Source organism: Notechis scutatus, chromosome 5 (genome assembly GCF_049901735.1).
Source record: "Notechis scutatus isolate UNSWTSFEM ecotype Mainland chromosome 5, rNotScu1.2, whole genome shotgun sequence".
Lineage (NCBI taxonomy): Eukaryota > Metazoa > Chordata > Lepidosauria > Squamata > Elapidae > Notechis > Notechis scutatus.
In genome coordinates, this window is record NC_142013.1 from 62,042,184 (window position 1) to 62,069,471 (window position 27,288).

The 27,288-nt window shown below is 36.4% G+C and overlaps 2 protein-coding genes across 2 annotated transcripts in view; both read left to right on the forward strand.

Annotated features, from left to right (window-relative positions):
* The window catches only part of LOC113424465 (cilia- and flagella-associated protein 47), an 851,958-nt gene that overhangs the window by 447,253 nt on the left and 377,417 nt on the right, over positions 1–27,288 (forward strand). The gene's annotated exons all lie outside the window — the stretch shown is intronic.
* Positions 17,263–27,288, forward strand: part of PCP4 (Purkinje cell protein 4) — a 64,736-nt gene continuing 54,710 nt past the window's right edge. Inside the window, exon 1 of the mRNA XM_087966886.1 lies at positions 17,263–17,399. Within this exon, the coding sequence (XP_087823012.1) occupies positions 17,391–17,399 (9 nt within the window). The 5' untranslated portion in view covers positions 17,263–17,390. The remainder of the gene's footprint in view (positions 17,400–27,288) is intronic.

A 27,288-nucleotide genomic window follows, 5' to 3' on the forward strand; every position in this document is an offset into this window, starting at 1 on the left:
TGTGCAGTTTCAGTATCAATATACGTGCAGTTTGTGTAAGTTACGACCAATTCCGTATGTAAAGAGTTTCCCGTGACTGCAGTTTAAAGATTAATCTCATTCCAAATGTTGAAAATTCATGACTGTGAATTGAAAGCCATGAGGGAAAGTAACACGTATCCAAGCAGTATAAATACAATGTTGTGTTTACAATTTCACCTCTCTAAAGGAAACTGCAGTGAAGTTAGAGGAATTAAACAGAACAAAACTCATTGTGCAAAATTCAATAAATCAATATCTCAGTGAATGTTTGCTTTATAATTATTCTAAATTAAGAATTGGCCACAGTCATACATTTTTGAGAGATAAACTGTCAGCTGATGTCCATTGATCTATGCACAAGATTTCAGTTAAATATAATTCTCAGCAAAATCTTTTCAAGAAGCAAAATTTTACCAATCAAATCTTTGTGTCAGAAGAAGTTAATTGGACTCTATATCCTTGAAAACATGATATCCTGATATCATCAATTCAATTCACCAAATCAATTGTAGATGAAACTGTTTAATGTAATACTTAGTAACTCAACATAATAGTGAACATTTCTAAAAATGTCATTTAAATTATATGGCTCTAATAATTTCTATAATATATTTTTAGTATTATATGAATTCTGTGCTACCAAAGCAAATAGGATGAAGGAGAGAGAAGATAGTGCAAGCTCTTGGAATTCAGCTCATATTTTAGAGGTAATCTTCGAAAGCAGTGCAAGCTGTAGTAGAATAACATTGTTTTAGAGCCCTTCCAAAAGAGTTGAGGAAATCTTATATGTACCCATTTCATGTATTCATAACTATGTATATACTTATACCTATTATCTTGTAAGCAATTGACAAATCAAAATAAATAAATAAATAAATAAAATAAATAAATATAGTGACATGCTGAATTAGCTGCACAAAGGATGAAAATGAAATGGAAGACATTTCAAAGCTGTGGAGATAGATGCTGGGATTGGACTTCACTGAAGATACCTTTTGGGAAAAGTATTTCCCCGGAGACAAGCAAATGAAGGCTTTATTAGTACAGTTAGTCCTCATCTTTTAACCACAATTGAGTCTAAAATTTCTGTTGTTATGTGAAACATTTGTTAAGTGTATTCACCCCATTTTATGACCTTTTTTCCCACAGTTATGAAGTGAATCACTGCAGTTGTTAAATTAGTTACCTGGTGATTAAGTGAAGCTGGCTTCTCCATTGACTTTGCTTGTCAAAAGGTCACAAAAAGTGATCAAACAAATGTCATAAATATGTGTCAATTGCTAAGTGTTTGAATTTTGATCATGTGACCAAAGTGATGTTCCAACAGTTATAAATGTGAAAAACAGTCATAAGTCACTTTTCTCAATGCTATTGTAGCTTTAAATGGTCACTAAATGAACTGTTGTAAGTCAAGGACTCCTGTTGTTCCTCACGTTTAGAGAGTAGGTATGACCCTTAACTAGGGAGTTTTTTTTCATGTAGATGATGTACAAATTGGAGGAGAGGAAACTTTCTGGAGCCACAGCAAATCACAAGTGTAGAAAGGCTTTAATGTCATTCACTATCAAATACATCTATATGAATTTTTAAGAAACTATGTGGAGAAAAAGAATATTTTAAAAAATCCATAGCTGATGTACATAAAGCGTTAAAATGCAGTCATATATTCTTCTGCATTGATCCCATTCAACTTAAGTGTATGCTGTTTAGCATTCTGCAACCCTGTTTTGAAAATTGCATTTGTTTTAAACATGTGCTGGGTTCATTTGCATTATGAAGTAGAAAAATAAAAGTTAATAATGAAATTTATACCACTCACTTTCCGCAATAAATCTGCTAATGCTTTTGGCTTGTGTATTAAATGTTAAATTATTATTTCCTTGTGAATATAAAGTCATATTATAAGATGACTTCACATCAATTCAGAATATAATTAGTAACTAGGTTCCTAAATTCTAGCATTTAAGAATTAGGATAATTGTTTCTGCTTTCTGCTCAGCATTGTCTCAGCTACAAATATTTGAAGATGTACCTTTCAGTATGGTACAGTTTGATTGGCATCATGAGCAGACAAATCCATGCATAAATACTGCTTTAATTTGAAACACAGTAACCCTGTATTTATACAGCACAACATGTAAAATCAAAGCATGTGGTGTAACCTAAATGAACAAAACAAACAAGGCATGATAGCTTAGAACTATTTTTAAAAGTTTCTAGCTATCACATCTGCAGCATGTTGCTTGCATTTTCTGTCCACATAATTCTATGAAGGTAAAGAATGGGAACCGTACAGGTAGTCCTTGACTTACTATCACAATTGAGCCCAGATTTTATATTGCTAAGTGAGAAATTTGCTAAGTGAGTTTTGTCCCATTTTATTACTTTTCTTGCCACATTTCTTAAGTGAATCACTACAGTGGTTAAACTAGCAACCTGGTTATTAAATGAATCTGCTTCCCCCATTGACACTGCTTGTCAGAAGGTCACAAAAAGTGATCACATGACCCCAGGACACTGCATCTGTCATAAATATGGACCAGTTGTCAAGCATTAAACCATGTGACCATGGGGATGCTATGTGATGGTCATAAAGATTAAAAATAGTTATAGCTCACTTTTTTCAGTGCCATTGTAATTTCAAACGGTCATTCAATGAACTGTTGTAAGTATGGAACAGGCATGGTGATCTATGTTTGTTCTGTGTCATTTCACTATTTCACAGTGTTTGTCATTTGAGTCACAAGGGCCAGTTGCAAATTCTGAGCCCAGTTCAAACGTTGCTTTGCCATCAGTCTGCATCCCATTATCAGAATCAGAAAGCTATATCACTGAAATTTTACATAGCAATTAGATATGGATATGTGGGAGCAGTGTATAAATTCATCTTACCTTAAAGATTATCAGATGAAAAATTATCTTTTCCCAAAGCCTGTTTTTGATAATATGGAAGAGAGTTCTTTTACTTGTTAAAAGAAACTTTATTTTAGAATTCCACGATGCTAAATAAACAAGACATAGAGAAAGAGACATTAAATGAAATTTGTTTTCTGCCTTGACTTCTCCAAGTGTCAATCGCAAATAATTGGAGGAAAGATGTACTTTTAGCTTCAGGCTTTTGAAATTAATTGAAATTAAGAGAAATAAGAGTGTGTGGGTGTTTCCTGTATGTTCTCTTCTCCGCATGGAAATTAAAAATGATCATTTAACTGATCATTGATATGTCTCATTCCCTTTTAATTAAAAGTCAACTGTCACGGGTAAGTGCTGAGACATTGCTTGCTGTCATCCCTGCCCCAAGAAGTCCTCAGCTGTAGCCAAGGTCCAAAGAACTTTTAATTACTTGCATCAAACACCAGGCACTCTTGGATTTGACTTAATATCATAAATCTTGATGTGGTGCACAATAGTGATGAAGGTATTGGTATGACAGCGTGGAAACCCAAGTTGAAGTCTGCTTTCATCTATGAAAACTCAATAGGTAACTTTAAGCCAACCAGACTTATTGTTGTGGGAAAAACTGGAGGAGACTCTGCTAGGTAAGCTTCCTCAGTAATTAGAGGGGAGGAAATCCATTCTGATCGATGATGTGCTTATTGCATTGTCTTTGGAAGTTATAATCTTTTTTTCCAGGGAATTGCAGCTCAGCACCTTCTATCAGGCATGACATTTTCCCCTTTCTCAGGATGATTGTACAACTGAAATCATACACACAACCTTCTACAATGTTATTACAAATCTGGGACTGGAACAACTAGTAACCAACAACACTAGACTAAACAACTGCCTCGATCTCATCTTCTGCAATAGTTTGAATTTAATTTACGGAATACAAACTAAAGAACTCTTTTCCAGCAGTGACCACAATATGATTGACTTTTGTCTCAACATACGCCCACACAAAAATCACCACAATGATGTAATCCCCAATTGTAACTTCAAAAAAGGCAACTATGATCTTATAGACAACGATCTCTCATCCCTTGATTGGCAATCTCTATTCACTGGATGCAATACTGTTGAAGACCATTTTTACTTGAAGTCAAAAGAGTCATCAAACTATATGTACCAACAATAACTCCCAAAACAAAACAAAAAAGCAGATTACCCATAACAATAAGGAAACTTCAATCCAAAAAGAGATCACTCTGGCGGAAAAACAAATCTGGTCACGTTACCAATTTCAAAAGCCGATACAAAAATTTATGCCACCAGATAAAGACCGAATGCACCAATTATCACATTAAACAAGAGGAAAACCTTCTAAGCACCAATTCCACCCATGCTTTTTACAATTTTGTAAACAACAAACTAAAAGACTCAAGGTCCATCCCACCCCTGATAGGACCTGATGGTAAAGACTGCAACGACGACACCATTAAAGCCAACATCTTTAACACATTCTTCGGCTCAGTATTTGTAAACAGCAATGGATCATGCCCAGTATTTCCTAGCCGTACCACAGATAACAACAATGATCGAATACATATCGATTTTACAGAAGACAATGTTGAAAAAGCACTAGGCAATCTAAAACCATCTCTATCTATTGGACCGGATGGAATATGTGCCTACTTCTTAAAAAAGCTATCCACTGCCATAGCCAAACCTCTAAGCATAATCTTTGAAAAATCTTTCAGGACCAGCTCCTTGCCTAACCTATGGTCACAAGCCACAGTCATCCCCATCTTCAAAAAGGGAGACCAAAGCCTAGTTGAAAATTACAGACCAATCTCCTTATGCTGCGTCACCTGTAAAGTCATGGAATCAATTATTAACCAATCCATCATCCTCCACTTAGAGACAAACAACCTACTCTCCAATAAACAATTTGGTTTCAGAAAAAAACTATCCTGTAATCTGCAACTCTTACACTGCAAAAACATATGGACGACACAACTCGACCAGGGCAAAGCAATACATAGACTTCTGTAAAGCCTTTGATTCAGTGGTACACGACAAACTACTCCTAAAAATAAAATCCTATGGTATCTCTGGACAACTGCATAACTGGATAGAAGCATTCCTGTCAAACAGACAACAAATGGTCAAAATTGGGAGCGTCCTATCAAATTCTGTACCTGTCAATAGTGGTGTCCCCCAAGGCAGTGTTCTAGGACCAACTCTCTTCATACTCTACATAAATGACCTCTGTGATCATATTAAGAGCAATTGCGTTCTTTTCGCTGATGATGTAAAGCTGTTCAATACCACAGACAATACTGCTACCCTACAAAAAGATCTTGACTATGTATCAGAATGGTCTAACAAATGACAACTTCAAATCTCAACAAATAAATGCTGTCTTACATATTGGCAAAAAAAATCAGAAAATAAAATACAACCTGAATAGTCAAGATCTTGTTGATGACCCAAGCTCTGTAAAGGACCTTGGAATACTCACCTCTAATGATCTAAGTGCTAGAGCCCACTACAACTACATAGCCAAAAAGGCATTAAGAGTTGTTAACCTAATCCTATGTAGCTTTTTCTTTGGTAATATCACACTACTAACTAGAGCATACAAAACATTTGCTAGACCAATACTCGAATACAGCTCATCAGTCTGGAACCCACATTATGTATCCGATATTAACACAGTTGAGAAAGTCCAGAAATATTTCACAAGAAGAGTTCTCCACTCCTCTACTCGTTGTAGAATACCTTATGCCACCAGACTTGAAATTCTAGAACTAGAAAACCTTGAATTACGCCGTCTTCGGTCTGATTTAAGCATGGTATATAAAATCATACATTGCAATGTCCTACCTGTCAATGACTACTTCAGCTTCAACCATAACAACACAAGAGCACACAATAGATACAAACTCAAAGTTAACCGCACCAAACTTGATTGCAGGAAATACGACTTCAGCAATAGAGTGGTCAATGTCTGGAATACTCTACCCGACTCTGTAGTTTCTTCCCCAAACCCCAAAAACTTTAACCTTAGACTGTCTACTATTGACCTCACCCCTTTCCTAAGAGGTCTGTAGGGGGCGTGCATAAGCGCACCAACGTGCCTACCGTCCCTGTCCTATTGTTTCTCTTATTCTTCTTTTATTTTTCTTATATGTATCCATTTCATGTATTCACAACTATGTATACACTTATACTTATTATCTTGTAAACAATTGGCAAATCAAATAAATAAATAAAAAAAATAAAAAAATAATAATAGCAACCTAAACATCAGAAAGGCACAGAGCTGCTGCTGTATTCTCAAAGTCATTCTATGTGGGATTTGGGAAGGGCTAGTGTCTTCCAGCAGCTACTCTTCCTCATTTCAAGTGATTCTCTAGTATGAACAACATGCAGGCCTAGTTCGTGCATAATGTAAGACATGGGGTTATTTAGCTTCTCCACTGAGCTGACTTCTTCTTTTTTTAATGGTACAGAAGCTAGTTAATTATTTCCAGTGTTAGTAGGAAAGGGGACACATATTAATGTGTATCTCTCTGGTGATTGCCCCGGTCCTGAACCCAAATGGATAAAAGGTTGGTTTCCAGCTGCAGCTGGTAAAAGCAGTGGAATAAGACTAGAGTCATCTATGACAGGGGTCTCCAACCTTGGCAGAGGAACTCTGGGAGTTGAAGTCCACAAGTCTTAAAGTAGCCAAGGTTGGAGACCCCTGATCTATGACATGCTGGTGGACAAACACCCAGACCTATTATATATACTAAGTGGGGAAACTGTGAGGATGTTGTCTACCCTACATGTTTTCCACTGCCCCACATGTTTTCAGATCCTGCAGTTGAACTGATCGGAAGTGCTTATCTTGAGTGTCTGGTTAATTTATTGTCATGTTTCTTTTATATTTATTCTTGTTTTGCTATACATTGCTTAGAGTCTTAGTAATTAGAACAAGAATTGTAAAAAAACCAAATCACCCTCTATATATGGAAATATCGACTCCTTAAGGTTGACTCAGCCATCCTTCCATCCATCCAAGTTCAGTAACATGAGGAGCCAGATTTTGGGGGCAATATGCTGACTCTATATAAACCATTAGAGAGGACTGCTGTAAAGCATTATGAGGTAGTATATAAGTCTAAGTGCTACTGCTATTGCTACGGTATAATCAACTACTAGTGAATTTTATATGTCTTCAATAATCTGTTGCTAAAGGAAACTAAGCCCATATATCTAAACTTACAGATGGACCTCTGGATCTTTTCAAAGCCTGAGGAAGTGGGTCATAGTCTAAAACGTGTAGAGCTTTTCAGACTGCAAAAATAATTGTGCTCCATACTAGTCTCAAACTGGCTTGAGTGTAAATAGCAGGATTCAATTTTATGCATATGAATATAAGTATGCATGAATGCATGAATGAATAAATAAAAATATTAAGAGGACGTTAGGGATACGGATGAGCAGAGATCATAATAAATGTGACCTGCTCTATTGTGCCAGTTTTTATTGTTTGCTGTTATTCTATTGAATTCCTCACCAAAGTCTAATAGGCAAACCTGTCCTCTAAGGAAGAGAGAGGAATGAAGCAAATGCCATCTGAAGCCTGGTATAAACCATGTTGTGGCTGCCTTGATTTTGTCTAAATGAAGTGAGCCCAATGATTATTCTTTCTATATGACAGTTTATCACAGGATGCATGGTGCAGATCCACTCATCTAACTAGCAAATCATAATTAAACCAGTAATATTTTATTGTAACATAATAGTACAATCTGCCAAGGGATAGAAAAGGAGAATTTGTATTTGAATTCTTTTCTACTTTTGAAGCTTGATTTTAATTTCTGAATTTCTGAATATTTGGAGTTTATCAAAAAAAATTACTGATTAAATAATTGGACAGCAATATTTATCACATAGTATTTGTTGATTCTTTTCTTTTCTATGAATAAATTAGCCTGTATTTACAATATGCAGGGTGTGTGTGTGTGCATTTCATTGTATCACCCATCCCACTCCCTTCTTTCTCTAAGGTTGATTTTTCCCCCCCAAACAAAACCCTGACATTCATTCGGAAGTTAGTCTCCCACTCAATTTAAAACAGAGGAACTGAACAGATTTGTTATGATTAAGCAGTAAAACAGCATAATAGTTCTGTTAGCTTCTCCAGTCAAATATAACAGATATAACAATTATTATTTTTCTCCATCTTGAAAAAACAGCTTTAAAAACCAGATATGTATCTATTGAGAGAATGAGTGGCTATTATTAAATCATCTGGTCTTAGTTGCATAAGTCCCCAAATGTTATAGCCAGAAGTGAAGAGTCAATTCAGAGACATCAAGCAAAGAAGAGACTAATTCTCACAAGCTTCTTGGAGTGTACATCTTCCTGCATAAAGAAAATGCTTACACCAAACCTCTGTTTTCTCATCAGCTGCTGCTGCTTTTCCACAGACTAGATGCTTGTATAAGAAAGAGCTGCAAATGATATGACCTCTCTGTCACAGTGTAAAAAGTTGTTTGTTTGTTTATACCGAAAGCTACAGTATATGCCTGTGTAAGTTTTCTTTCAAACATCTGCATTTAGTAGGTCATTGCTAAGTGGTGGTGCAGAAAGAGAATATTAGTGTTCTTGGCGAATTAAATTCCATACCCAAATAGAACTTAGTTCTCATTGATTAGGTTGACACACTTTGATAAGTATAGTTTCTTTAACCACATTTATTAAATAAGCCTCAACTGTTCGCAGATTAGCCTAAAGCTAAGTGTATTAACCATGATAGGTTGAATGTAATGCAGTTCACCGAGTCCACACATTGTGCTATTTTACAAACCATTGTTTTACAAAACCCAGAGACTGGTTTTATACAATAAATTATAGCAAAATCAAACCAACCATTCTTTTCATATAGTATATGAACACGGTTACTCAAATAGTGAAGGACACTGCCTCTGAACAAACAGAATATCAATTTGCTTGCTTTTCATGTCATGAGCAATTTAGTCCAACATTTTCCAGATCCAACATCATATAATTTACATGCTTGTTTATCCTTCAAATGTCTGGGAGATGTTCAGTATTTGTATAGAAGGCACCAGGAAATAGCAAGGCTGTAGGCTGAATTGAGACATAAGAGAAGAGAAGGGCATGTCTGACAATTGAAACTCCAGCCCTTTTTTAAACAAGCATATGTACGTACAAGTGGAACATATGCTGTAAAAAGGGCAGACTTTGATTATGTCAGTACAGCCACAATCTTACCTTTTTGGAACATTCCTGCAGAAGACCCCAGGCCAGAATATTGTGGTCAGAAGAAGATCACCCAGATGAAGTAGTATGAAGCATAAGGCTTGTCTATGGAGTCATCAGGAACTGAGCTTGACTCAAAGAAGACATTATCTTTACCTAGATTCTCTCAGAGCATGTATAATTTATATTTATAGCAAAGTTGGAATTAATATTTCATTAATGCTTAATTTAATATTGTGACTCTGGAGAGTTAATCAGGCTGCATTGATGTAAAAGTCTAGCCTTTACAAATATATGCGGTTAGTTGTACATTTCTCCCAGTAATGTTTTCTCATAAATTTAGGTTTTGCACATCCACTTCTTTGTCACAGCCTGTTCCTGGTTCATGACAAAAACATTCATGATCATAATGCATCCCCTTGGCATTAAAAAGCGACCCCCCCTTCTGCTCCAATAAATGCATACATGATTTTAGTTTAAAGTATCAGAATTGTAGAGATGAATACCTTCTAGTTATATGCGATTTTTGTGTGTGTCAAGACCACATATGTTATTATTTTTTCCTGTTTGGGGATTAGGAAATTAACTGACCTGAATATGCTTTTAAAACAGGGACTACAATAAAGGCTGGCACTTTATTCAAGCCCTGGCAGGCCCAGGCTATTATCCTGCAAACTAGTAACAAGTTAAGAATGCCATGCAAAGCTGTTAGGGACTACTTTCAAAAGTTTCTAGGCTCCTTCTGGTAGCTACGGTAACTGGCTATCTAGGAGGAACACAAGATATAGAAAGAATCCGTGAATTAAAAATTAAAATTCCAAGAAAAAATACACTGCCTCTATCTCTTCCAGTAAAGGATCAGTTAATAATGGAAATGCAGACATATTGAATTCTTCCTTTCTTCTGGCTGAGCTTTACAGGGGTGTTAAAGTGGCGGCTCATGGACCAGATGCATTACACTCAGGCCACGCCCACCCTGGCTCCACAAAGGCAAAAAATGTTGTAATATGTTACAATACGTCACATGAGGCAATTGAGTTTGACATCCATGCTCTATCAACTTCAGAAGGCAGCATCAGTGAAAATATTTGCTTTACTTTTAAAATATTAAGAGATACCTGAGGTGACTTTAGGCCAATCAATCTTGCTCAGCCCTAGATTGATTAGTCAGAAAATGCCCATCTACCAGCCCACATTAAACCAACATGGATCTATGAAGTGTACTCATCATGGCACAGTACAGAGATGGTATTCAGCAGGTTCTGACCAGTTCTGGAGAACCGGTAGTGGAAATTTGGAGTAGTTCAGAGAACCGGCAAATACCATCTCTGACTGGAGATTTTACAGTAGCCTTCCCCTGCCACGTCCACCAAGCCATGCCCACAGAACCGGTAGTAAAAAAATTGAATCCCACCACTGGCACAGTACTATTTTTTTGTAATAAATTGATCATGGTTAGCTTCTCCTGATATTTCCCTAAACCCATTTCACAGTTTAAGTCAGTGATGGCAAAACTTTCGGCACCAAGTGCCCAACCTGGAATGCGTGCATGCGTGTGCACACCAAAGCACCGGAAACCAAAAGACCCACTGGCAAGTGCGCATGCGCACGCTGGCCAGTTGGTCTTCGTGCATGCTGGAGTGCAGGAAACCTGAAGATCAGCTGGCTGGTGCTCTGACATGCGTGAAGACCAGCTGGCTGGTGCACACGCATGCACTGGAAACCCGAAGAGCAGCTGATGACAGCGCATGTGCCCACAGAGAGGGCTCTGCGTGCCACCTCTGGCATGCGTGCCATAGGTTCGCCATCATGGTTTTACGTAGAATGTTATGGATACTTCTATAATTGAAAGGCACACATAATGTTGAGTAAGGCAACATCAGATCAAAAGTGAACAGTTCAAGAGGGACTTCCGGTTTGTCGGCCGCGAGCGGCAGGGATTCGCGGCTGCGCGATCCCTGCTGCGCTAGCCGCTTTTGGGGCCCGATCCGGACGGGTACGAGCTAGGCTGCCCTGCAGGGGCAGCTGAAGGTAGGGGATCCGGAGAGGGGTTTGGGGTGTTGCAGACCCCTCCCCGGCCGGCAGAACCCCTTTTCCCAAGACGTGCAGCGGCGGTCCGTAATGGCCGCCACAAAGAAGCTGGCAGCTGGGTAAGAATGCGCAGGAGGAAGTGGAGAAAGTTTTTGAAAGGAGAAAGTTTTTCTTGGTTCCTAGGACTCTAAGACATATTTAACAAAATTCCTGAAAAGTATGACTTTCTGAATGATACCTTCTAGAAGAGGAAAAAAGCGGCAGTTTGGTGGTGCTGAAAGGAAAGCTTACCCTCTTTTCCTATGGAATAAATAAGTGGATATTATGAAACCTATTTTTTTTAGGTGAAAACTGGTTTTAAGCGATGAGTGGGAAGAGAGAGGACTAAAAAAAATATATTTGTATGCTAAGACTTTGTTGGAGGAGATGCCTTAAGGATTTGAAGACTAAAATATATGGCAATAAGATTTTAAGAAACAGATTTGGACTTTCTTTTTCTCTGATTGATACTACCCCAGGAGGAGAAAGTGAGAACTCTGCCTTGGTTTGGACTGATTGATAACTTTGGGACTGCTTTATTTTTTCTTTGGAATATTCTGGTTGTTGTAAGAAGAAAGAAGGGGAAAAGAAAAGAAAAGATTTATAATGGCTCTTTCTATTGAGGAACTGAGAAAAGATTATGAACAAGCAAAAAAAATGGTAAAACTGGTTTGAAAGAAGCCTTCCTTTTTTTAGAAATGGCGCTTATTAACTATCAACAAACATTACAACAGATGAAGACAGCAGAAGAAGAAGAAGGAGAGGAAGCCATTTTTAATAAATTTCAGAACTCGACCAAGAAAGAAGGAAGAGGGAAAGGAAGAGAAATAAAGGACTTAAGATTTAAAAAACACTTAAGAAAGGGAAAAATAAGGTGCAAAATCAATATAATGATAGTAAACAAAAGGGAAAAGGAACACGACAGAGAAGGGAAGCCAGTAAGGCAGAGGCTAGAAGAAGGGGGGGGGGGGGGAGAAAGGTTTGTTGGGAGAAGAAAGAAAGGGAAAAGGTGGAGAAAAGCTACAAAGTTTTGAAATTAAATGGGAAAAAGGAATCTTTTTTAGGGATAAAGGATAAAGTATAATTTCTTCAAAAAGATTTTGCAAGGTACATAAGATGATATTGTAGTATTGTATTAGAAATAGAAAACTTAAGTGGTTTAAGAGTTGATAAGAGATTAAAATGTTGAAATGTTTAATAATGATTGGTTTTAAAATTTAATAATATGAGGGGAGGTTTAGAATATTGAGTTTTAATTAAAAAGTTTAATAAGATTATGGTATTGATGTTATTATAAAATTTCTATTATAGTATTTGTTTTTAATATTTAGATCTATTGTTTAACTATGTATTTAATTATTCTGGATGTACTATTTAGATAGAATGTACCAAGCAAAATCGGATTGGGTATTGGGCGTTATTTTAAAGGTTAATTTGATTAATTTAGGGGGGAGATAGAAAGGCATCATACTCTGATTAGTGATTTCAGGAGAAACTTCTTTTTTTTTATAAGGAACGAGACAAAGGGACAATAAAGAATGGACAAAAGATACAAATATAATGACTCAAATTAAGATGATTAATTAAGATAGAATTAAGAAGAGTGAAATATGTGGAGAAGTTAATATAGAAGACTTAGAATGGTAAATAAAATAAGTAATGATATGTAAGATGAGCATGAATATAATTGAAGTCCATGAAGAGAGAGATACCTGGGTCCAAGTTACTTTCCAAAAGATTTTTTTTATGTTTTGTGTGTTGTGTGTATATGTTTTTTTTTTTGGGGGAGAATTAATAAAACCTTGCAGAAATATAGAATGAGAATAATGGTAACTAAGTCAGAAAGAAATAGATGAAATAATAATAATGAAATTGAATAAGAGTAAAGAGAAGTAAAGAGAAATTGGATAAGAGGTTTTTGTATGTTTATATGGAAATGGTTTAAAACAGAATTATAGTTTATCTGACTTGTTAAATTTATAATGGAAAAAGGTTTAAACATGTAATGGATAATGATGATTTGTGTGTTTTGAAAATTAATAAAACTTATTTTATAAAAAAAAAAAAAGTGAACAGTTCAAGTAAAAAGCAAGCAAGCAAGTCTGCCCTTAAAGAAAGAAATGCTTGTCATTTTTTCACCAGCAACTATTTTAATCTTTAATTGCAATGCTGCTGCCCTGACATTTAATATATTGTGCCAAGATTTATAAATGTGTTTAAAGAGTACCAGGGAAAAAACCAGCTGTTTTTGTTAACATTTTATTTCACCCATGCCAATGGTGGCCACATCCAATCATGTTTATGAAATTGAAGCTCCAAGTTGCATTCTCAGCTGAAGGATGTTTCTCCTTATAAGGTTTTGCTATTGAGACAGATAAGCTCTGGAGAAAGAAAAATGCTTATATTGGCAATGAAATATTGAGTAAGATATGGAATAGAGTACAAATTAATGTATACCTAGACAATGAAGGAATACATTAGGTAAACATTGAGTTTACCATTACTATTAGCCAAGACAAAACTATATAGCTGGATCTGTACATTGCTCTCAGTACTGCTTCATTTAGTTGTGGTTTATTGAATAAACAACAATTTATTCAATATGCTAAACAAAAACCAAACAAGCAACATTATGGCTTACTGTTATGGCAAGCTTTGCTATTGGCTAAAATTCAGCTAGATACCTAAAATAGGTAGGAAGAAAGGTGAGTGGGAAAACTTTAACTCCTCCTTCTCCCTGCAAGATCCCTCATGAGTGGTGCGAAGAAGAATTGTAGAAAATCATGTCAACTGAGGGGAAAAAGGAGATGTTTCCACTATTCATAAAGTTATCACACATGCCAGGATGAGAAATATTGGGCTGAAGTCTACCAAAAGGATCTAGGCACACGTCCCTGGGGATTCAAGATATTGCACGATATGGTGCAGAACTGTATTGAAACAATATCTCAAAGTATAATTATTTAGAGCTGTTTTAAAAGTATTTCACTTCTCAATCTCAGAAGCTATAGAAGAAATCAATATTTTGGTGACATTCAACTTTTTCAAACTCTATTTGGGATTATTGTTTTCCTAATCTGGTGTTGATCCCATGATTTATTCCAGCCAATCAGAGAACCAGAAGCAGGAATCCAGAAAGTTTAAGTGGAATCCAGATAACCTAGCTGCCGGAGACTTGACAATTGCTCAAGCATGTGAAATGCTAATTCTAAGTCTTTTTCCGGTAACAGACTTGATCACTCTGCTTGTTTGTGTACATGTGCATTGTGCTTGGAAACAGTGCAGTTGATTTTTCCCCTCCTGCATCTGACTCTGGCTCTGGGTATTTATTTTAGCAGGCAGATAAACTTCCGGTCAGGTTTTTTTTTCCCCTCTCAGTTTCCAGTCCAGGATTTCTATTCAAAATGTTCGTGTTCATGGCTTCCGATTTGAGCTTCTTCGGTGACAGACCGAAACCTCGTCCCTGCGAGGCTTCGATCCGTGCTCGCCGCTGGAGCGCCCCAAGCCGGCTGGTTTCAGGGCTAAGCCAACCCATAGAGGTGGTGAAGAAGGGGGAGACTGCCTGCAGGGTTGAAGAGAGCTGCATCTCTCCTCCCCAGCTGGCCATTAATCCCTTTCCCGAAGGCGGTTGTAGCGGTGGTCAGAAATGGCCACCACAAAGAAGAACTCGACCGGAAAAAAATGTGCAGGAGGAAGATAAGAAGTGAAAGTTTTGGTTGACCGGGTCAAACAGCAAAAGCAACAAATAAGGTACCCTGGAATTGAAACTATTAAAAAACAATAACATTGTTCCCTAAGAAAATTTTTAAGCTGCGAAGGAGAGAGAAAAGGGAAAAGATTTGGTTTTTTTTCCTCCTTTTCCTATACTGACAGCTAAGAGACTTAAGTAAGAAATTGGAAAAAAATCCACTTTGACATTAATAGGCATCTAAGCTGAAAATAAAAGTCAAATGGATAATAAAGATTTCTGGATATTTAAAAGTTTTTAAAAGCAGGAAAGGAGAAAAAAAGAATAAAAGGGCAGGATCTGGAAAAATGGAGGAGACTGCCTGGAACTAAGGAATGGAACTGTAACTAAAAGGAACTTACAGTGAAATTTCAACAAGTTTCCTCAAAGATACATCTTAATTGAAACTTGATAACAAAATAATAGAACCCCAGGAAGAGAAAGTGGAAAAAAGAAGCAGAAAGAAACAGCCTTGGATTATTTGGATTACTTGGTGATTTTTGGTTTTTGCATCTGGATGACTAAAATTAACCGGGTGGTTGTTTAAAGGTCTTTAAAATGGTATCACTCTTAGAAGAACTGAAAATGGAACTTAAAAAATGGAAAGAAGATGCGCAAGAAGGGAGAGGTTCTTTTGGCTTTGTATTTCAATTCTTAGAAATGGAGATCTGGATCTATGAGAAACAACAAGAAACGCTTGCAGAACAAGAAGATTGGGACAAAGAAGAAGCCATTTTTAATGATCAAATAATTTTAAGTGGGGGGGGGGAGAAAAGGGAGAAAGAGAGTGAAAGGTTTAAGACTAGAAAAAACAACCAAAAAGAAGAAGAAGAATTTGAAAGATAAGTATAATATTAGAAAGCAACAGAAGAGGGGATTACAGATGAGAGAGTTAGAAGTAGAGAGACGAGGGGGTAAAAAGGGGAGGGAGAAGAAGAGGGGAAAGAAGGCAGGGAAAAGAAGTTGTAAAAGACAGAAACAAGAAATGGAGAAACAGGGAAAAGATATGAGGATTGTAACCATAAGCTTGTTTAGAGATAATGGGTGAAAATTTAATTGCAAAAGGGATTCTGCAAAGGTACATAAGATAGCATTGTTATATTATAAACAGAAATAATTTTAGAAAATATGATTAAAATGATGGATAACATATTTACTGTAATGTAGTTGAATGTTTGGTAATAAATAAATGAATTAAAATGATTGAGAGAATTAAATGGGAACATTTTTAATTATTAGTAATGATTTATAAAAATATAAGTGAGAAATATGGAAAAAAAAGAATTAACTATGGAAAGTTTATAAGCGTTCCCAAGGAAGTATGATATTTAATTGAAAAGAAATGTTAAAGATGTTAAGATTTTAATGAATATTAATGATAGAACTGAATTGGAATGGAATGTGTGCTTTATTTACATATATATATAATTTTTTCTTTTTAAGAATATAGTGTGTATTTTAAGAATGTACCAAGCAGAATTCGATTGGAAGTTATGTATTATATTGAATGCTATAATCTTAAAGGTATACATTGAAGCTTAAATGAGAGTTTGAATTGATAAAATTAAAAGATATAAAGGTGTCATACTCCAATTGGTAACTACAGGGAAAAATTTGTTTAATAAGAAAAGATAATATGAAATTGAAACAGGACAGACAAAAGTATAAATATAATGATTTGATTGAGATGAGATAATTAAAATAAAGTTGAGAAAATTAAAAGGGGAAAAACTATGTAGAAAATATAAAACGGTAATAAGATATGGAATAGAATATAAAAATGAACATGAAATTGAGTTTGGTGTCTGTATGAAGAAGTGATAACCTGGGACCATGCTATTTTCAAAAAAGATGTTTTATTTGTATTTTGTTTTTGTGAAAACCCAAATAAAACTTTCCAAAAAAAAAGTTCGTGTTCATGTTTTCTTTATATGAAACAAAGGGATGTATCACCAGCTGCAGTTTGCAGATGTTCAAGACACAGGAATTTCTCTTGGGGAAAAACATGGGATGCAAATTTTGGGATGTAGTTTGGTACGAGTTCTAATGAACTGGGTAACATTTTCCTTTTATGATTCTCATGGATATGATATCTGTCAGTGAACAATAAGAGACTTCATCGTCCACCTTCTCAGTTCTGACATCTGCGTTCTATGCTGGATTTTTTTTTCTTTTCCCAGGGTTTTGAAGGATGCATTTTTTATTCTTTCCACAAGGTGGCCCTTTGCGCTCTCTGATACATGCCAGGGGCTTCAGCAGGTAAGAGCTCCTTATTGGTTTATTGAAAGCATGATGCTTCCGAGCAACCCTTTTAAAGAGAAAAGCTAGAAACAGTATAGAGAGCGTGTAGCCCAGCAGCTCTGTCTTGAGGAAGTGAGGATCTGCGAACTCTCATTTCAAACTCATCATTATGAGTGAGGTGAGTGAAGAAATCTTGTTATTTTAGGAGATGAGGAGAGACAGAGAAATGGATAGTTGATAAGGCATGAATCTGCTATGAGGCTAAAAACAGAAAAAATCAGTTTTGGAATATTTAAGATGGAACTATGTTAGTATGAGAAGAATGTATTGTTTGAAACTGTTGTTAGAGTATGTGTGTATTTTATTTTTCTGACAGTGGGTTATGTACAACTACTGATTTTAATATGCGCTGCTTTAAAATCAGTAAGTAATCTTCACTAGTACATTAATCCTATACCAGTGTAACTATGAATAAACGCGATGAAATGCCATAGAAACTTCTCTGAGCAGAGATGAATTGATAAGAAACTTAATTAAATGCATTGCCTATGCTTAGTCTTAGGAACTTCTGCCAACTCAGAAGTATCAATTCTGCAGTTTGTAAAAATTCACTGGGTGGCGGGGGGGCGGGACAGCTTTAGTTTCTCATTTTTAGGAAATACTTAAATGACAGCTCTCTCATCATGTGCTGAGGATGTAAAATAATGTATTTCAGTTCTTGTTCTGTGAACTTAAAAAGTCAAATCAGGCTTCTGGTATACAAAAGTTAGATAGAAATCAGAATGATTTGGGATAGATCCCAAAATTATCCTGTTTGTCTGCTTCTCCACTGCCTACCTTACATTGCTTTCCAATGGTAATCAGTAGCAATTGTGTTTTTAAAATACAGAAAAGTGTGGCTGCCTCTCTATGTATCTATGTTAGTGAAATGGTTTTCTAGTATCAAGGCAGCCGTAAGTAGCTCTTGATTGAAAATGTCATGAAAGCTCTACTTAATAGGACAATATTTCTCCCACCACATCTCCTAAGCCTTATTGGATAGGTGTTTCCATTATAAAGGTCATTTTGGGCGAAAACCTAACTTTTTTCCACCCCATGAAATTTTTTGCGTAGCATATATGCAGAAGCAGATATTGTTATGGAATACTGTGATCTATTATTTGAAGAATACCTACCATCTTGTCTAGAAAGGGAGGGTAGAATCCATAGTTATAAGAAAGAAATATTCCTTTTTTAGGAGGCATAACCTGATATTTTTTAATGGAGCTCTGGCAGCATTACCCATCCCAGGGGACAGAGCTGCCCTAGGACCAGGAAATTCCTCTCCTGGATTTCCACGGACTGACTGAGTACATAGTTAAGAGAGCCATGTGATCAGATTGTTCAGTTTTGAACATTTAAGCGTACAGCTGAATAAATAAACTTGAAAAGGTCAGCATTTTTGTTTAATTGCATTAAAAAGTATTTTCTTATATATGGCAAATTAAATGGCTAATTGATCTGGCCACATGCCCTTTTTGTTTTAAGTAAAAAAAAGTTTCTTTTTAAACCATACTTGATTTCTCGGGTCCACAGTTATAATCTGATTTTGTTCCTGATTGCCACCAACTGTTCATAAAATTGTCATTCACAGTACAATACTACAATATACATTTAGCTCATCTCAGATAAAATCTTTTTCCCCTTCAGTTCAGCATAAACTGGAATTTCTCACACACCAAAAATAGCTCCATAGCAAAAATAAGAAACTTAGATTGCTAAACTTAGGCTCCATCAGCCATAAGGGAGCCGGAGCCCATCAACCTCTACCAATCATTCAACTTAGTTTAAAGACTGAATCAGTTTACAATGTCAATGATAAGTTTACATTATCCTATAGATATTTTGAAATCCAAAGTTTCTGTAATTCTGAAAAAAAGTTGTACGAAAAATCTAACAGAATATAAAAACATAGCCTTTGATAATTGTCTTTTATTCAAAGGGAAAAAGAAATCAATGCAAAGGAGAAATGATGCTTTTTTAAAATAAAAGGAAACAAAAACACATCTCAGGGAGAATTACAATTATTTGAGCTTTCTGTTTTGGGTGGTGCATTTGATAGAATATTAATTTGGTGAACTGATCTTTAAATTTATTTTGTCTCCAAGTTTAATTAGATGAAATCTGACATACTTTACTGAACCTAGTAATTCAAATATGGCTAGGAAAATATTGTCTCCAAATACTGTTGAAACAGAATGGACCAAAGGAAGAGATTTCATAGTAGAGGTGTTTATATTTCCAAGTAAGTCTAGGATTTTCAGAAAAACTCATCTTCTCAATTCATTTATTTCATTGCATTTAATGATTTTTCTAATTTTTCTTTATGATGGGGATAAATGTTGCTAGTCTTCTATGGTTATAGAAAAAATGAACAGCATAATAATATATTCCTTATTTTGACGTGTTACTTTTTTGTCAGTTAATTTGGTCTGTATTCTTTACCTTTTTAAAAGGTTCCCTTGGAATTTGATCTAATAGTTAGTATGATTATAAGAAATTTAAAGGACAAGATATATGCAATTGGGTGGCTATCCAGGAAATCAGAACTTGTTTTATTCTTTTTAATAATAACGGTATAAAACTAATACACATATCACATGTACACACACAATTTTTCAAAGTATTACAATTTTTCAAAGTATCTATACAATCCAGTGAGTTTTCTATGTGTGTTTATCTGTATATCTATAGATATCTGTATATCTAACTTTCACTGCTTGCTTTTGCATATTCAGCATGGAGTCCTAAACATAAGTCAGGGAAACGTAAAGATAGAGTTAAGGCAGCCAGATGAGTTTCATTGCCTTCCTATGTATTGACTTTATGCATAGCTTAACACTTCCATCAGCCTTTTTGCATCATAAGGATAAATGTGGTAGGAGCTAGGGGGAAAAATGCATACTGAGTCTTTGGATTAAACATATATACAGTAAAAAGCCAGACTGTCAATACGGTTCTATTTTCATAACCACTGAATTTAAATCTCAAATTAGTTTTGAAAAAAAAAAACAGCAGAAAAAGATATAACAGTATCTTACAATGTATTGACTCCATTTTAAAATACATTTTAAGATGAACGCACCTCTCCCCAATATGAAACAATACAGGAGCCCTCTGAAGTCAACAGGGCTCAATCTGAAGCTAAAAGAGGACCAATTATCTAAGACCCTGTGATGCCCAAATTGTGAGTGGGATAACTTTCCTGACTGCATCACTTAGTGAATGGATCCTCATATGTGCACACAAGTTGTCCAGCTCTTTGTGCCTTGGATGTACAGCTAGCTATAATTAAAGACAAATGGGGCACTTACCAGTTTGACAAAGAATTCTGCAGCTGACATAAGGTGGGTGGGGTGGGGTGAGAGAAGGAAAGCAAAGAAAGATCACTTAATAATTTGAGCTGACATCCCTTTATTAGATGGGTGGGAACCTGCCAGTTGAGGAAAAGAAGCAAAAGATATCTTAAAGTTGTCACTTTGCCTACGCTTTAACTTGGGACAGGTTGAGGATTTGTTACCCTTCCAAGTTTTTCTGATAGAACTATTTAAAAAGATAAGTAACCACATATATTTTCCCAGCTGCTTCAAGTATAGCTACATCAGCATAGTCATGAAATTTCATTCCATTGATGGAGAAAGGAGGTTGTAGAGATAGGTTTTATATCTTTGGGCAGCTCATTATTTCTATTGATGTGATAATTATATTTGCAAAGACTAATGCAGTTGACAAGGGTGCTAAAGAGAAAGTGTGTACTTTCTCACTAGTCCTGATAATACTACTACATTGACATAAAAATCATTAAAATCAACTCCTAAAACAAATATTAGCAAAATAGTCTGTTTTTAAAAATTACCTTGAAAATCTCCATTAACTTTGGACCTCATTGCCTCATTGAGGTTGGGTTTCTCTGCTTCTGCCAATACTATAATGTGATTTGTTGTCTATGGACTTTTCTGAACCTTTTGATAAACATCTAATGCTAATGCTATTGTGTATTGGTAGGCAAAATCCAATCCCATCTAATCTGATGTTTTCTCCTTCTGCAGCTTTTGGAAAAATACTTCTAGAGTTTTTCCATGTGCAAAGCAGTTCCTGCATAAACCTTTGCAAATTTATCATGATTTGAAGGTGGGGACAAGGCAAAACAAAATCACCAGCAGTGTGTGAAAAGCTAGCAGCTTAAGTTCTTAACCTTTTATAATAAAAGTTTCTGAACAAGCTTAATTATGAGGATTAAAAGCACAAGGCTTCCCAGAGTTTATGCAGGCAATGAAAACTGTGAACATTGCTTAGAGTCCTTTGTTAGAGCTTAGAAACAAATCTTATTTCTGCTGCTAGTTAGCCTTCTTGAAGCTAATGATTGAATTCACATCCTCTAATCAAGTTAATCATGTTTTTTTATTTATTAAATTTATGTGCTGCCCATCTTATCGTTAAGGCAACTCTTTTATTAATGCAACCACACAGAGTTCTTTTATCAAGCTACATTATAAACCATGGTTTATAAACATAGCATGTTCACATAACTAAGGGAAAGTCAAATAAATCATATTAGTGTTGCTTGTGAACAAGTGTAGGAAAGAGAGACCAGGGAAGTAGCAGGCACAGAGTTGATTTTGAGCCATTAGGAAGTCTTTTTAGTGACATATAATGTGAACAATTTAATTTTCCCTTCGTTCAACAGTCAGATTTTGTGTGCCCAGATGATTTTAAACAGGCAAAACACAGTAGACAAAGCAATATTTTTATTAGCTCAACTTCTACACAAGTTATCCAACTCCTTATTAACTCCTTCCTATCCTTGCTTTAAAAAAAATCTCTCAATCTCCATTTGCTCCCACCCAAATCTTAGTGAATGTTTCTATCTTATAATGCCACAGTTTTGGATATATGATTTATTTCTGACAACTTTTTTTCCTGGAAACAAACCAAAGAATTCAATGTTGCTATGCTTGCAATTTGCAAGCAGGGGAACAGTGACCTTTAAAAAACAGCTCTTGTATTTATTTCCTGTAGCTATAGCTATTAAAGATGAGAAGGGGAAAGGGAAAAACAGATGAATGAATCTATTACTAAGGCAAATATCCCTATGAGTGATATTGATACATGTTTTCAAAAAGTCTAGTACTATATTGCTTATCTCATAGATTTTGTATAAGGTTAACAGTCTTACGGAGATAGGAAGCCAAATCTGGTTCTTTATTTAAGGCATGGAATTTTGGTCCATGATTTTTTTTTATTTTGATGAGCAAAATTTTCTTGGACAGACTTGTAGAATGAACCATACTTCCATGCAGTTCAAAGGCAGAAATCCATTCATATGGGATTTTCTTCTCTTGTTTTGATACGTATGCTTGACCAATTTTATTTTCAAGATATTGGCCCATAGGACCAGAGGCTGAATCAGATCAGATGCAACAAGGCCTATGCCACTAGCTGAGATGAACTATCTTTTTCACAGCAACAGGATTCTACTAGAAACTAGATCTATATTCTAAGAAGAAACCCATTGCTAAGCTTTACAGTCTGTTCTTCAGTTCTTTCAACTTGCCTCTTGGGGAATGTGAATTCTCCCCAACTCCTTCTCTTTATGACTATGCAGATTGAATCTAGATAAATTAGCAAGGAAAGAGACAGGCACCATTAGTAAGCAGAAAGTTAGCTTAGTTCCAGGACTCTCTTTTTGAACATGGTTGCATTGAGTAAGTAATTAAAATATTAATGGATTGCTTAGTGTGCCCAGTTGGGTTTTGTTAAGAATATCACTTAATAGTGGAAGCTAAATAAAATTAAAATTCAGAAGCAACATATAAAGCAGTAGTAGATATTGATCCTTTTGGTGCTTGCTTTTTGCAACGGGCTTACTGCTTACTACTCCAAACCAGCATAATGTAAGAGGAAGAAAAAGAAATGATGCTTTAATCAGCTAAATATTATATACATAATACACAGATGAGCAAATATGTAGTAAGTAAGGACTTCTAGCCTTAATTAAAGGGCTTATTCACTTACTTATTTCAATTCTGTTGCAACAACACACAGACTACTCTTCAAAATATCCACCCACGTGACATGGCCTTGCTCATTTGGCTTTGTTAACCTATTTAGTGTATTCTTTAGTGTTCCAAAATGTTAAGTGCAGTCCCCTCTCCCCAAATATTTGCTTCTCTCTGCATTAAACAGTGCTCTATTTATTAATAAAATTTATATACCGCTTTTCCAGTGACTGAGCAGTCTATAATAAAACCATAAAACCCTTACAAACATATGCACAATAGGGAGGATGTCCTCATGCCACCAACCACACTTGCGAGTTGATAGAACCTGATCCTCACGTCAATTGACAGAACCAGTTCTTAGCACTCTTCCAGAAGAGTGAGGACCAACCTCACCTCAGGAGGTGAGATGTTTCATTGGGCAGAAGCAACAGCAAAGAAGGCTCTTTTCCTAGACACCACCAGTCAGACTTTTTTTTAACCAACAAGATCCATGATATACCCTCCCTGCCTGATCAGGTGAGGGTCAATGTAATTGGAATCATGAGACAATTCCTCAAGTAACCTGGATCCATGCCGTGAAGGGCTTTTAACTTCTGGTTCCTTGTTTTCTGGCCTTCTTTCACAGTATGCAAAACTTACTGGTTATGCTGCCCAGTCGTGCTATTCTCCATTCTACAAAATAGCTGTAGCCAGAAAACAGGACAGCAAAGAGAGTCAGGGCATCATCATTAAGCCAGCAGCTTTTTCCACTGCTAGTGAAGCAAGGCTCCGAGAATATGGTACCTTCCTTAAGCTGATGCCCTCCAGACACCTCAGAATTCACGCACCTTGTCCTTAGCCTGCAAGCTCATTTGCAATGCTGATTAGGGAAGTTGGAAATTGTATTGTAACACCCTTGGAGGTACAGTCTTTGGGAGCTGTTCTGTAGCAATTGCTTGCTGAAAACATCCGGAAAATTAGACAATATCTCAAGCAAGTTATGTGCATTTCAATTTATTTCCCATATACTACCTTTCCCCCTCCTCTTACCCTCCCCAGTTTTATTGATATTAAATGCTATTTGAGCAAGTTCTGACATACTGAAGAGATGAATCTATATGTTTTACTCCTATTCTTCGGGCTAATAAGAATGCTCTGAAAATCTATACATAATAAATTGGCTAAGATCCAGGCTGTTAACATCATGAATACATGGAAACTTATACACGCAGATGGTGCTTAAAATAAAAGTGACCCCATTTGTGAAAGATACTGTAATTTTGTCAAGCCTGGGGGCATTCGAGTTTCGTTGCCCTGAATATCCAGCAGTCACCTAGGTAACAAGGGATGCATTTGTAATGTTTTATAGTTTGCAAAATTGCCATCCCTATTCCTCCTACGGTATAGCCTTCACAAACTTTGAAAATAATGTAGTATCAGATCTCCTCTGTCACTTAAGAAATAATCCACCAGGTCCTTTTGCACAAAAATGTATCTCATAATAAGAAGAGAAACCATTTTCAAAACTGTAAAAAATGGGTTGAAGCAGGATGGTATTCAAAAGCGGTTTCCCCCCCAATTCTAGCTTAAACTGACATCCAGTAGGGATAAAAGTTGCTTTCCTTATCCCTATCCTGTTGGTATTGCACCTCTCCTGTGGCACCATCGAACGATGCAGTCCTCAAGTTATGACCACAGTTGACCCCAAAATTTATGTTGCTAAGTGAGACATTTGTTAAGCGAGTTTGCCCCATTTTGAGACTTTTCTTGCCATGGTTATTAACTGAATCATTGCATTTATAAACTGTTGTAAGTTGAGGACTACCTGCATTTTACTGTTCAGGAGGTGCCCTATTGGGAAGAGGTTCCCGCCTCCCCCTTTTAGCAGCTCCCTATCTACCAATCAGGGTCTAAAGGGGGAGGGTCTGATTTCAGAACCTGCCTTCTGTAGACGGATCAGTCTGCCTCTCCTTCCAGGCCTCACTGGGCCATCTCCCAGGTTAAAATCATGTGAAATGAAGAACTATGGAAGACATCACAGCAGAAACAGCCCCATAGAGGAGAGAGCCCTGATTGTGTTGCTTACTTTGGCTTTGCAAATCAAGATAACTGAAGTTGCTGAGAACAGTAGGCACTAGTGGACCTTTGACCACAGCAATCTCCTTGCAACGTTTATTTCTTTTCTACTGGCATACAATCAGCGGTGGGATTCAGATTTTTTTTTACTACCGGTTCTGTGGGCGTGGCTTGGTGGGCGTGGCAGGGGAAGGATACTGCAAAATCTCCAGTCAGAGGTGGGATTTGCCAGTTCTCTGAACTACTCAAAATTTCCGCTACCGTTTCTCCAGAACTTGTTGGAACCTGCTGAATACCACCTCTGCATACAGTCTATTTCAGTGAGCTAACTTTAGTTAGAACAGTGTAGCAACCAAAGGATAGTTTTTCATTCTGATCTGGAGTTCTGTGAAGTTCTTCCTAAATGCCACTAAACAATGAAAGGCAAATGTTCTGTGCGCAATTATACCCTCTTTTTATATCCCTGCGGTAGCAGAAAAGCAGATTTAAAAGCCAGCCTTCCTCCCACCTTACATAAAGACTTTCTGGTGCCATAAGGTCTGCAACCCCAACTCTGTCCTCCATCCCTTTAGCAATCTTCAGCACAAATGAAGGACCATCCGTTGAATAGGGACCTTAGGCGACATGCACTCACCATACTGTAATACCTGGTGGTGACAAGAATCTCTCTGAGTTGGTTGCAGCTCTTGGTATTTTTGAAACAAAGACGTTCATTTCTCTGCAATGACAGGCATTCAGGACTTTAGATGCCTCTTTGAGGCCCAGGGCCTTTGGAATGGCAGATTCCAAAATTTGCTGAAAATAAGATGTTGAGTAAAGTTAGCAACCAACACCCCAAAACTGTCACAAAGAGCAGTCCTTATATTCTCTTTAAGGTCATCCGTTTCTCTTTAATAAAAATGGGATTAATATGAAATGATTTATTGGGGACAAGTGTTTGCCGTTAATTAATATACAGTACTGTTCTAGAAGACAGCTTTTGACTAAATAACAGCTGGACTTGCTGTCTGGAAAATTTAATTATCTTCTAATCTCATTTTTCTCTCTGTTCATAGCTCAAGTCTTCCCCGTAAAAACAAAAACAAACTTTTCTTCCATTGAAGGATCATTTCTATTCTATTCTAATGCCTTTCTTCTCTTCCTCTACACCTTTCTCAGCACTCGCTGTGAATCTGTCAGCTGAGTTCATTCCACAATCCCCATAGCAGGTTTTGAATTTTCCTTTATATTTCAGTATGTCTTTTTCTCAGGGCTTCCAGACATCATAGACTACAGGTAGTCCTCGATTTACAACATTTAGTGTCCATTCAAAGTTACAATGGCACTCAAAGAAGTGACTTATGACCATTTTTCACATAACCATGACAGCATCCCCTTAGTCATGTGATCAAAATTCAGAAGCTTGACAACCGGTTCTTATTTATGACAATTGCAGTTTCCTAGGGTCATGTGATCAGTTTTGGAGACCTTCTGACAAGCAAAGCCAATGGAGAACCCAGATTCACTTAACAAACAGGTTACTAATTTAATGACTGCAAGGATTCACTTAACAACTTTAGCAAGAAAAGTCACAAAATGGGGTAAAACTCACTTAACAAATGTTTCACTTAGTAACCTAAAGTTTGGGCTCAATTGTAGTTGTAAGTTGAGGACTACCTGTATACAGTAGCACAAGTCTGGCTCAGAGGCAAGTAAGATATGAATAGTTTACTTCTGTGATTGTATTTTACAGTTTTATATCATTATTTGCTGCCTCAAAAATGTTAGGTGTTAGACACAATAAATTATTATTAAAGCAGCATGCCAGAGTTAAACTGCCAGCTATTTTAATTTAGGGATTAATCTCAAAATTAATTTTCTGCACTTCATTCTTTGTTATCCAATGTGCCACTGAAACTTCTTGCTGTGTTCAAAACACTTTCCCAACAAACATGCTGGCTGGAGAATCCACACATCTTAAAGTTGCTGAGG